This window comes from Aricia agestis, chromosome 20 (assembly GCF_905147365.1).
Source record: "Aricia agestis chromosome 20, ilAriAges1.1, whole genome shotgun sequence".
Lineage (NCBI taxonomy): Eukaryota > Metazoa > Arthropoda > Insecta > Lepidoptera > Lycaenidae > Aricia > Aricia agestis.
Genome location: NC_056425.1, coordinates 3,363,598 through 3,376,432, shown reverse-complemented (window position 1 = coordinate 3,376,432; position 12,835 = coordinate 3,363,598). Strand labels below are relative to the sequence as shown.

The 12,835-nt window shown below is 40.7% G+C and overlaps 2 protein-coding genes across 3 annotated transcripts in view; one reads left to right on the top strand and one right to left on the bottom strand.

Annotated features, from left to right (window-relative positions):
• Positions 1-12,835, bottom strand: part of LOC121737209 (atrial natriuretic peptide receptor 1) — a 55,156-nt gene that overhangs the window by 40,250 nt on the left and 2,071 nt on the right. The window contains exon 2 of the mRNA XM_042128815.1: positions 7,709-7,874. Within this exon, the coding sequence (XP_041984749.1) occupies positions 7,709-7,874 (166 nt within the window). The remainder of the gene's footprint in view (positions 1-7,708; positions 7,875-12,835) is intronic.
• On the top strand, positions 3,278-6,413 carry LOC121737219 (probable cytochrome P450 6a13). Of its 2 annotated transcripts, XM_042128828.1 has the most exons (3): positions 3,278-4,651; positions 5,214-5,412; positions 6,332-6,413. In XM_042128828.1, exons 1-2 carry the CDS (start codon positions 3,337-3,339, stop codon positions 5,369-5,371), a joined length of 1,473 nt encoding a protein of 490 aa, XP_041984762.1. In that variant the 5' UTR covers positions 3,278-3,336; the 3' UTR covers positions 5,372-5,412; positions 6,332-6,413. The 2 variants fall into 2 exon arrangements, with proteins under 2 accessions (XP_041984762.1, XP_041984761.1); XM_042128827.1 differs by lacking the exon at positions 6,332-6,413 and having other exon boundaries at positions 5,214-5,609.

The window sequence follows — 12,835 nt, the reverse complement described above, 5'->3', positions numbered from 1 at the left end:
GGTAAACTATAGACGCAGTAGTAAAATTCAATTATCAAACATTTCTAGAGCAAACACAACTTTTGTCTTCACGAATAATAATCTTGTCACTTTTGTCTTATGCTGGGTTTACACGGGTGACTATAACCGCACGATTTACGCCGCACGGCAAAAATCGACTGTCTAAATGGCAATTCGGCATGCGGCGCGGCGGCGTATTGCCATTAAGGCTGGTTTTATCGTCAAGCGTTTCGCAGCGCCGTTGGAGCGTGCGCGTTCGAAGATGTAACAACCGTATGGACGAACGGCGCTGCTCAAGCGCGCGACTTTAAAACGCAACTACTACCCCCATACATCTTCGAACGCGCGGCGTCCCAACGGCGCTGCCGAAACGCTTAACGATAAAACCAGCCTTAGAGTTTAGACAGTTGATTTTCGCCGTGCGGCGCAAATCGTGCGGCTATCACCCGTGTAAACCCCGCATTAGTTGAGTAAATATGATTTAAACCATTCCCTAAAGTATTCTCTCGTGCTACTTCGAAGAATACAAAAATATACGCACTTTTTTTTTTAAGCTCGCTGACTCTTTATTTTTATTAATGAAAATGTTATATGACCATTCAACCGTTATACCAAACTGTAACTAAAAAAATAAAAATGTTTAGAAGACGTCTTAAATTCTATTCGGTTGGTAAATATGTATTAGGGAGAAAAGACAGACCAAAATATAAAGGGTTAGTAAATATGTAATACGAATAAGGACAGACCAAATATTACAAGTCAAAATCTTATCCGAATGGAGTCAACAAGATCTTACTAGGCAAGTGATGATATAACTTTAAAACATAATTTTGCTATTATAGTACACTTTAATCACGCATCGGTAAATTATATTAACTAATTATATTTTTTGAAACCTACAACTTCCTTTGTTTAGAGCAATCTATTTTAAAAATCTTAAGTAATATCAGTACCATAGTTATAATAAATTCAGCTACTTACATGTCCATTTAAAAGCTAACGACTGTCTGTTACCTCTTCACGCCCAAACCACTGTACCGATTTTGCTGAAATTTGGTATGGAGATACTTTAAGTCCCGGGAAAGGACATATGGTACTTTTTATCCCGGAAAAATGTATGGTTCCCGCGCTATAAACAAATTTGGCGCAACGGAGTTGCGGGCATCATCTAGTTCTTAATAATTTTAAGTATATCACCATAATGATGTTGCTACACATCAGCACCTGAAATTCCATCACCTCTCACCCCATTACCCCCAGGTTTAATCCCATTACCGGCTCAATGCCAAGTTCGCAGTCCGGAGTCTCGGCTCTCGTGTGATTTGTTTGCACTCTTGACCGAGGGGACGAAACAAATCGACCGCGGCATCGCTTTGTCTATACCCCGCTATTTATAGATATTTCAAAAGTAATGGTTTGGTGGACGGTCGCAGGGATAAAGCTATCGTGTTGATTTCTTAGAGCCCCCGCAGACTGCGGACTTTAAGTCGGCCGATAGTTTGACTATAATGTAGTTTAACACGTTCAGACCGGGACCTCATGAACTGGTATATGATATCCAAACGGGGCAAATGTTCATGTGGCCACCGGTGGTACATCACCGCCCCATAAACCGAAAGACCTGCCGGGCGGGGTGCGCCACCGGTAGACGCAGCCAACGATTATGCATGAATTATGCATTATCTCTCTTTCTAACGATCTCACAATCCTATAATAGGTCAATTGTTTTGTCTCATCACCAGGGCTGTAGCTAGAGTCAGATTTGAGGTAGGGCAGCATTGGTTACAGGTAGGGCAGAAGTAAAAAAATAATCATAATTGATTGATTTTCTTGGATTTTGGTATTTTTAAGGAAGGGCATTATGATTTTAAAGTAGGGCATTGCCCCCAATGCCCCCCTCTAGCTACGGCTGTGCTCATCACTCATCACGCGTGGATATGTATCAGATCAGATGGCTTCGTACTATACCAGCCTTAGAAAAACCCTAAAGTGGTACCGCAAACTTATCACCGAAATTGTTATTAAATGCTTGGCAGAAGTTTGGAGAAGGAAAGAAACTAAGTATTTTAGAATTCTGGGAACAAATTATAAAAGAGATGATTAGCAAGTCTAGCACTGATAATCGACCCGATGATGCTGCAGAGGAAGGTGAGCCGATTGTTCAACGGAAGCCAAAACATAAGTCAGAGAAAACCGAAGGAATGCTTAGAAATACTCGAAAGAGATGCAGGCCTTGTTACGACCGTATTACAACAACCGAATCTGCGGCTATGGCCAGAAAAAAATCAAAACGCGTGAATACGTTTTGCTCTGCATGTGACTCATCAAAAATAATTTTCGTCTTGTACTATCAATGTCTTTATAATTTTTTTCATGTTTGATTTAGTTTTCCTATAAATAAACATTTTTTTAATTTGATCCAGTAGAAATAATTTGCATTTCGTACCATTTATCGTGATTTTGTCATATTTTGTTTCTAATAAGTAGGTATAATTTTTCAATCCTGTTTTTTTTTACTTCCCGAAATAATATCCATCTCCTGAGCTACACTATGAAATTTTGTCGATTTTACAGGGCGGGAACGGTAATTACAATACTCGCTTTCAAGGCGGCACGAATTTCTTAGTACATTAAAAGTCAGGTGTGATGTGGCCACCGGTGGTACACCCCGCCCTGTCAGCGAGTACTCCGTGCTCCACCGGTGGTACACCCCGGTCTGAACGTGTTAAATATAAGAGAAGTTGATTCATATAGGCGGACCTACGCTATTTGTTAGACTAGCTAGATCACGGCATTCAATTGACATATAACCCGACCGAATGACGTAGATCCATGAATCATTTTCTTCGATAGTGTACATGCGACAAGTAAGCACCAGGCGTTGCTGGCTACGAGTACCTGACTGGCAGCAGATGTTACAATATTATGCGTCATTTTGTATACAGTTCTCTTACAGACAGAACAATAAAACGTCTGTTGGCTACCCGAACATTCATAGACACACACATAATATAATTACTTTGACCAAATATTTACAGTTCATTCGGCAACAAATTAGACACTAAAAACGTGTTTGAAATCACTTCTTCCATTGGCGTACTTACTCTAATGGCACCCTTGCACTATTGATTATTATATTTTATACATTGTCTAAACTCATAAGTCATAATCATAGAAAGCGATAAGAAAACTCGCTAGTCATGCTTATTATCATAATGTTGTGCAACGGAACCACTCAAAAACAATTAAATACTGTCCGCTTAATAGCTCTTATATAAATATTGATCGAACTTCCGCTCAGTATACCTCGGAATCTGTGCAGTCTCGCTTGTCATCATGCTTTACTACTATCTACTATTAGTTCTGACTATACTATTTATAGTTTATAAGTATAGAAATCGCAACAAAGATTACTGGAAACAGAAAAACATAGTGCAGGAGGAGGGAGTCTTACAGACGTACATAACACGGCAATGCTCCTTAGGAGAAGTCTACTTGGATATTTACAAGAAGTATCCTAACGAAAAGTATATAGGAGTGTTTTTGAACGAGCCGGCCCTCATCGTGAAAGATCTGAACGACGTTCATGCCGTCCTGCAGGGCGACTTCCAGAATTTCTTTAGTCGCGGCACCGTCCAAAACCCGCGGGACGTTCTCGCGGACAACGTGCTGTTCATAGACGATTACCCGCGATGGAGGCTCATCAGACAGAAAATGACGCCCATCTTCACGAGCAGGAAGCTCAAGAACATGTTCTACATCATGGACAGAATCGCCTGCGACTTCATCAGCAACGACAACAACGTTCAGCTCACGAACACCGACTCGTTCCACGCTCTCTCCGTGTACACTACCGCCTGCATCGCCGCCACCGTCTTCGGCCTGGACGGGAGCCCGAAGAACTACACCGACTCCCCATTCCTCCACATGGTCAGGGATGTTATAGGACCAAACTTCGCCTTCAACTTTAAATTCTCCGTTTCGACGATCTCGCCCCGCCTCTTCAACCTATTGAATTTGAAATTCTTCGACGCCTACAAGGATTTCTTCGTCGGCGCCTTCAAGCAGGTGATCGACCGACGAAGACGGGATAGGGACCCTCGCCACGATTTCATCGACACCTGCATAGAGCTGCAGAACAGCGGAAGGATGCAGGACGCTATCACGGGGTACGAGCTCGATCCGTCGGACGAGGTGTTGGCCGCTCAGGCTTTCTTCTTCTTCTTGGCCGGGGTAGACACGTCCGCGACGACGATGCACTTTGTTCTTTTGGAGCTGGCCAGTAACCCTAAAGTACTAGCCCGGCTTCACCAAGAAATAGACGAGGCGTTTACCAAATGCGGGGACGCTTTGACGTACGATGCCGTCGACAACATGCAGTACTTGGAGATGGTGTTGAACGAGTCAATGCGCAAACATTCGCCGATCGCCCAGATTCAGAGGCAGTGCGTGAACAAAACGACACTGCCGGGAGGACTCCGAGTAGAGAAGGATGAAATCATAGTGATACCTATTCACGCGTTGCACAGGGACGAGAACAATTTTCCGAACGCTGACGTATTCGACCCCGAAAGATTCTCACCGGAGAATATAAAAAACATCAAGAGAGCCAGTTTCCTACCCTTCGGTGGCGGAAATCGCGTTTGCATAGGTAAGTGTTTGAATATATTTTTATTGCGGTTATAAGTGCCTTAAAAGTAGCAATGGTGTAATGTTAGTACGTTTTGGTTTTCAAAAATAATGTTTTCAATTGTAATCCCTTATATACATAAAAATGTGTTACGTTTAAAGATCGAAATCGCTCATTGAGCGAAAAAATAGATCACATCGCGTTGTGGCCCTAATAAAAACGGCCACGACGCGTTGTGGCAATCACAGACCGATCAAATAGCGAAATTCATGTCGTGGCTGACATGCTATATACAACGCGATGTGAGCTATTTTTTCGATATTACATTTAGTGTCACCTAGGTAGGTGACACAAAATGCTGCTGCTACCTACTTGCTGATGCACAAAAATAAGAAACTAATAATAAGTTCATGAAACCTTCCTTTTGCTTATTAAAGAATGCCGGATGTGATAAGATGTGAAAAATGCCGGCCTTTAAAACTTTTTGAGTCAAAAGAACGCGCCTAAATCCAGAACTCGGAAAAACATATCACAAAAAGATGTTTTTAATTTAAAAATTCTAATTTCTTGTTATTTTTTTCAGGTGAACGATTAGCCCGCCTCCAAGTAAAATCTGGCGTCGCATGGTTCCTACGGAACCACACGCTGAAGGAACAAGCATTCAACCCGAAAAAGTATGACCAGATCACATTCGCTAACAAAGATACCAATGCTGGTATTAAACTGATACCAAGGAACTAATTTATATCGATTTATATATTGTGTCCGCCCGAACACGCGGTTCGGCATCGGCGGCTACACCGCAAGATCACAAGCAATTGTATGTAAATGACGGCAAGGCCGCGCCGCTATTCAAAGAAATCGTACATATACATATTTTGCTTGTGATCTCGTTTTGTTTGGACTTTGGTTTGGACAACCACACCACAACCACACCACTACCACAACCACAACCACACAACGTGGTCTGGCGTATATTTTGTATTGTAAATGAATAAGTCTGTTCACACGTACCACATTTTGCAGTCGTCGTCGACCACGTGTGTGATACCGACCACATCGCAACAACCAGCGAACTAGTGGCCGACCACATCGCAACCACAACGTTGCGTCGATGCAACGATGGTGTGCGCACACCGCCCGCACTCTTCCCCCCGTGAATGGGCGTACCCAGGTTCTGGGCCAGGGAGGGGCAAATTACCCAGGTTCTGGTGCCAGGGGGGGGCAAATCACCCAGGTTCTGGGCCAGGGGGGGGCAAATCAGATTTTTCATAAGCTAGGTGTTTAAAAAGAATAAAAAATTAATAATTTTTAGTTCTAAAAATATTGTATTGCAAACAAATGGCAAAAATTCGTTCTTATTTTTATAGATAAAAGTACTAGATAATATACTTAGTAGGGACGTCAACATGATCCAGGGGGGGGGGGGCAGCTGCCCCCCCCTGCCCCCCCCCCCCCCCCCTCGGTACGCCCATGCCCCCGTCCCACCACATCGCAACTACTAGCGACAACGCAACCATGTCGACATTTTGTCGATACCACAATGCAAGTTCTACCAAAAGCTGCAGCGACACCATTCACACGTAACCACTGCTTGACAGCATTTTGTCGTTGCGACGTGGTATGGTTGTGGGTTGCCCCTTAGAGGCCAAACCGTTCGTTCGCTCGGACGCATATAAATCCAGCCTAAACTAATTTAGTAATAACATTATTTAAGAATTTTGAGATGTATGTGATAGTGATGATCTGAATCTAACTTATGTAAAGTATTGATGATGAACATAATTTTTTTGAAATTATAATAAATTATGTTTTTTTTTATAGCCGGCTTACTCGTTCCTACTTTCAGTTATAGTGTATAATGTATACTGTATCATTATTATTGAAATCCTAATACCATATTATTATATGTATAATGTATCTACAATATTAATTACTGTAAATATATAAATATTTGTAAAATATATCACTAAAACGATAAGACATCGAACGTACCCAAGTAGTTACTGTGCACTAAGATGCTAGATGGTTGTAAAATTCCACTCAAGCATGTTTATTGTTTAACAATAATTAATAATATAAATGATCAACCGTATCAACTGCTTTGAGAAATAACAATATTAAGTACGCTCATTTTGGGTAACTTTGAATTGCGGTTCAAAACTATAACCTAAATCTACCCACTACGAACCCTTATATACAGGTGTAACAAAAATAAGTGATAATACTTTAGGGTGTGTACGTGTTCCTTGTAGAGAGTTTACTGTGAAAGTAGCAGCGCTGAAAGACCAAACATTTTTTTCACTTTTGTATGGGCAAGGGCCCGAGCGTCACGAGTTTTCCCATACAAAAGTGAAAAAAAAAAATTGGTTTTTCAGCGCTGCTACTTTCACAGTGAACTCTGTACAAGGAACACGTACACACCCTAAAGTATTATCACTTATTTTTGTTACACCCTGTATACACACTTCTCTACTATAATAGAGGTAGTATTATAATAATAGAGCCACACCGGATTCGGTGACGGTGGTTGGTTTCGTTAACCAGGCCAGATACGCATTATTTTATAATGCCCAACTATGTACGCGCACCGGACTGGATCAATCAGGTGATAAGCCTTCTTCGCCCTAACCAAACTTGGAAATAACATTTCTCGAACTGGACCACGGAGGCGTCCTTCTACTATAGTGTTGCCACTACGAGACCTATGTAGAGTAATTCAGTCGTGTCTTTAAAATCATAGTCACAGAAAACAGACAAGTATTACGCGCGTGCGATCGGGTACTGCATAGATTTGCTTCTTCTAGTTGTTTGATAACGCTAATGTCTGCGTACATTCGTCTTGCTTACGAGTTTTTAATAGACATTATTTCTACTGTATTGCCAACTGTTGATGATAGCCAGCTGAAAGCGTTGTAGATGAGGATTATCGCTTGAGATGAAATCTATCCGATGATTTTTATTTGGACTCAGAGTACATCCAGATAAAAATTTCTTTAAAATGAGTTCAACGAGACGAAGTCAATGACAGACAGACCTTCGCAATTATAACATTAGTACAGCCCACTACAGACTCACCTGATCTCCCATGCCGGTTATAATGGGTGTGTTCCAATACGCGGCCAGTCTCGCTACGGGCTCCAGGGCGAAGGCGCAGGCCGGTCCAATGAAGGCTATGACGTCATCCTTGAAGTGCATGTCAGCTGCTAGTCCGGGGGCGATGGCGCCAGAGCAGGATGGATAGCTGGAAATTATTTACTATCAGGGGACTTAGCCAACACGTTTATCAAAATGTGAGTTGCAACTTGTATTATGCTAAGTACTCACATACGGTTTTGCTCGATCGAGAAAACCCGCGGCTCGGAATTTCGTCCAGACATTCAGCATTGGTCGATAGTTTTATTCTAAATCGATATAATATTTTATTCAATCAAGCCGGCTTGATGCGAGCATTCGAGCTGTCAGTTTTGCGGTCCACACAGTAATTATTATGTACTCAATTTGGAGTAAAACTATAGAGCAAAACCGCATGTGAGTACTTAGCATTACATGAGTCGAATGTCAAGTTCGTGTTTAGGTGTTGGTAAAGTGCCCAGGCTTTTTAGACAAAAACCCTGAGGGTTTAGTCAACGGTAACTCGACAGTAAAGTCAGATAAAGCCGCGGTAAAGCTATTGCATAGCATTTTTATCAATTTCTGCAATTATAATTCGCATACGTCTAGTCGCACACACACAAAAAATGTGCCAACCAGCACAGCGGTCAGAGTGGGGGATGCTAGGCATCGAGAAAAATAAACATATACCGGAATGCTAGGTTTATTTTCATTACGGAATTTTTTATGCGGTTGCCGCACTCAAAGCCCGCGACAAAAGCTATGCAATAGCTTAAAAATGGGATTTGACATAAATCATAATAGCTATGTCCACCCTGTGCACTTTAATCTTCAATATTCGTCATCAACTTTCATATTGGCGCATTCAATAATTGATTGCGTCAAAGAACGCAACGCCATTGTTGTCATTTTCGAAGTTTTGGATACGGTCAGAGGGCATGCGTCGCGGGCATGCCTCACGTTCGCTGTTGACTGCGCTATAACCAGCGTTGCCAGATTTTATTTGTGACAAGTCGGGGCTTTGGAACTTTTTGAGTGAAAAAGCGGGATTCTTCAGTCAAAAGCGGGACAAAATAAAAACAGGTAGAAAATCAAAAGTTTTTTAAATTTTTGCTTTTTATTTGCGTTAAAATAACGTTTACGTGACAATGGATAGCAAAAGTAGCCGAAGAAAATCCACTCTCTTATCTCCCGCACCTTTCTTTCTCAGCACGCTGAACGTACGTTCGGGCTTTCCCCGAAAAGCGGGACTGAGCCTGTTCCGCGCGGGACATTTAATTTTGATGAAAAAATCGGGACGTCCCGCCAAAATCGGGACGTCTGGCAACGCTGACTATAACGCATGCCTTTGACGAACAGAAAAGGCACAGTGTGGACAAAGCTAATGCGAGCAAAATGTAGGTAATTATGTCATCGAGCATTAATGCCACGGTACCAGACAGTGTTATGTCAAATGACAAATCTCACTCTTCATTATCTCTAATATAACTTTGGGCTCCCCTGTCGAAATTAAAGAACACAACTCAACTAAAGAACTGAGCGCTGATTGATATTTAATTAATTATAGCCTGTTTCTTAAGTCATTGATTATAGCCATATCATCGAGTATCTACGATACATAAATCAAGTACGCTTTCTGTGAGGTCTTGCTATTTCTTTGGCCTATTCACTCGTAAGCGAGGCTCTTTCGCGATACTTTTTCATGCAATTTCAAAGGCAACGGAAATAACAAATGATCGATGAGAGTAAAAGTTCAGGAAGTGCGCGGAGAAAGTTAGAAAATTGGGTCAAAGGGAAACAAGTATTTTTTTCTTTTTTTTTTCAAGTGACATTGCGGTTAAGCTTGTAGCTGAAGAGCTTGATTAAAACGATTATTTAATCATGATAATGTCAACCAGTAAATAATAATTTATTTCTGAAAGTTCTTTTGCTTTTCTTATGATTTACGGTGGGAAAGTTTTGTTTGTCCCATTTTGAGGGCCTGCTTCTTATCACTTACCAATATCGCTGTTTACAAATGTTTTATAATTATTACAAACTAATTTATTTCTAATGTTTTCTTACAAAAGGTGATACGTGACAATTTTTATTTATTACTAGCTGTCCCGGTGAACATCGTGTCACTTAAAAACCTTCCCTGGACTTCTACGAATATTTTAAGACTAAAATTAGCCCAATCCGTTCAGCCGTTCTCGAGTTTTGCGCTTAGCAACACATTCAGCGACTCATTTTTATATTATAGATTGACAACAGACAAAGTAACGATTCTTTTTAGGCGATAAAAGAATATCTTATTAATTATATAATAAATATAATAGATTGGAAATGGATTTAAGTAAAATTCCAAGAAGTTTATAAATTGTTAAATATCGACTTATAATTTTTTAAACATTTTTTTTTTTGCTGAAGGCAGGTCAAGTAGCCCTGATGTCAGTGCGACCCTTGAGGATCTATTGTGACTCCTTCGCATTAGAGTACCGTCCCCAACCCAATGCTGCTCATAAATTGAACGATGTGGTTGGGGTTGGTGCCACGAATTTCCCCGGTGGATGTGTATTCGTAGCAACCAAGGTGTCTGTTCCTGCTCTGTAGTAGAGCAGGGCACTCAAGGAGAAGGTGTATAGGTGTTTCATCCTCCTCCTCGCAGAAGCAAGCAAGTCATTGAGCTACTAACACCTATTCTGTTAAGGTGCTTATTGAGCTTGCAGTGCCCAGTTAGGCTTCTGGTAAGGATTCTTAATTGATTCCTACCCATGGTGAGCACTATTCCTGACAGTTTCTTGTTGAAGCCAGAAATTAGTGCCTTAGTGTGTTCAAGGCCAGGGGTCTAAACCCATTGCTTCCTGCTCAGTTTGCGAACCCATTCCTCGAGCACTTGATTTGTGGTACTGGGAGATATTCCCCAGACTGGTTCTGGGCCATATATGAGACTCTCAGCCCCAAGCCTAGCCAATTCGTCCGCGGTTTCGTTACCGTATTTTGTTGTCCTTTCCTAGCATGTTCAACGTCTCAATGCATTCCAGAACCAATTTTGACGAAACTTCTGCAGCAGTCAGTGCTTTAACTGCAGCTTGACTATCAGAGAAGATAAAAATATTCTTGTTAACTAGTGCCATCTCTAGGCTTACTACTCGTCGTAAGCAACCGATGATTGCGAATACCTCAGCCTGAAACACGGTCGCAAACTCCCCCAAACTGGCATGTTTGCCTCTTGGGGGCCTGCCTCCGTAGGATCCGGCTCCCGCACGGTTGTCTTTCCCTGATCTATCCGTGAACCAAACTATATCGCTAGGGCGAAAATCATTTTTAAACATACACTCGTGTTAAAATTATTATAGAAAAGTTTACGTAATATTTAACCAATAAATATGTCTGCGATAATATGAATTCTGTTAACAAACACACACTGAGCACGACGCGCGACGGGGTCTCTAACCTGTTTAATATTTCATAACACGTCGGTTTTTCCGACTTGGTTTTCCCTTACTCTTGATAACTTGAAAATAAGGTTTTAACAGATTACGGCTGCACACAGAGGTTATTAAAAAACTGCGGAAAAATGGAGCCTATGTACAAAATCTTTAGCTTTGTCCACACTGTGCCTTTTTTTGTTCATCAAGAGCATGCGAGGATTTTGACGCATTTAATTATTGAATATTGCCAAACGAAAGTTGAATAAAAAGATGACGACGAAATTGAAGATGAAATTGCATAGTGTGGACATAGCTAATATCACATATCTTATATCTTTAAACGAGCAATTCTCTTATATATATATGTATATATATATATATATATATATACATATATATATAAGAGAATTGCTCGTATATATATATATATATATCGGCTCCAACTATTTTCATGAAATTTAGTATATAGGGGGTTTCGGGGGCGATAAATCGATTACCGCGCGGGAACCGTACATTTTACGGGATAAAAAGTATCCTATGTCCTTTTCCGGGACTCAAAGTATTTCCATACCAAATTTCAGCAAAATCGGTTCAGCGGTTTGGGTGTGAAGAGGTAACAGACAGACAGAAAGATAGACAAACTTTGGAATAAGTATTTATAATACTAGATGATACCCGCAACTCCGTTGCACCAAAATTAATTTATCGCGCGGGAACCGTATATTTTTCCGGGATGAAAAGTATCCTATGTCCTTTCCCGGGACTCAAGGTATCTCCATACCAAATTTCAGTAAAATTGATTCAGCGGTTTGGGCGTGAAGAGGTAACAGACAGACAGACAGACAGACGGACAGACACACTTTCGCATTTATAATATTAAGTAAGTATGGAAGTATGGATACTAATTGTACTATCATCTACTCGTATTATGATTTATGTGGTATTGATTAGTATACATTTCTCTGTGTGCGCCGGTTATAATAATGTTTTAAGAGCTTTGTAACTTTTGCTAGATGACAGTTATTTAATTGGCTGTTATTATTTTGATTGACACTAAGTACCCTACGTTAAGCGCTCCCTCTTCAGTTTAATAACTTTATTTTTCGAATGCCTACTCGAGTCACGTCTCAGTTTTAAGTTGTCATGTGCCGTCAACTTAATAAAATAAGGGATTTTTCACCCCCCCGCAACTTATAGATTTTTCTTTTATCACTTAAATCGGCCAAGTGCGTGTCGGGCCACGCGCAATATAGGGTTCCGTAGTACCGCTAATTTTTGATTGGTCAATGATAGGATATTTATAACGTGTTTTATGCTAGTACTAACATCTCAGTTACGTTCAAAGGAATTTAACGAAAAGTTCCTTTATACTTCGCCGAATACATTTTTTTTTATTTGATCGAATATTACTCAATAACTTATGAAGTCTTCTTAGCCGTGATAGTTTTCCTTTTAAATTCAGCATATTTCCCACTCTCGTGAATTTTTTTACATTTTTAGAAGCAACCGTTTAGCCGGTAGTAGGGGGGGACACTGGACTCTAACGATTTTTTTCCACATTAAATCTTCATATTTCACAAATGGATCCCTAAATCGGGAAATGATCTATGAATACTCGTAATATTTTTAAAAAACCTATCCAACGACACCCCACACGGTGGGCGCGAAAAAATAAATT

Coding starts and splice junctions, on each gene's coding strand:
- LOC121737219 (XM_042128828.1), top strand. CDS start 3,337: ATGCTTTACTACTATCTACTATTAGTTCTGACTATACTATTTATAGTT. Junction 4,652..5,213: donor CGGAAATCGCGTTTGCATAG/GTAAGTGTTTGA, acceptor TATTTTTTTCAG/GTGAACGATTAGCCCGCCTC.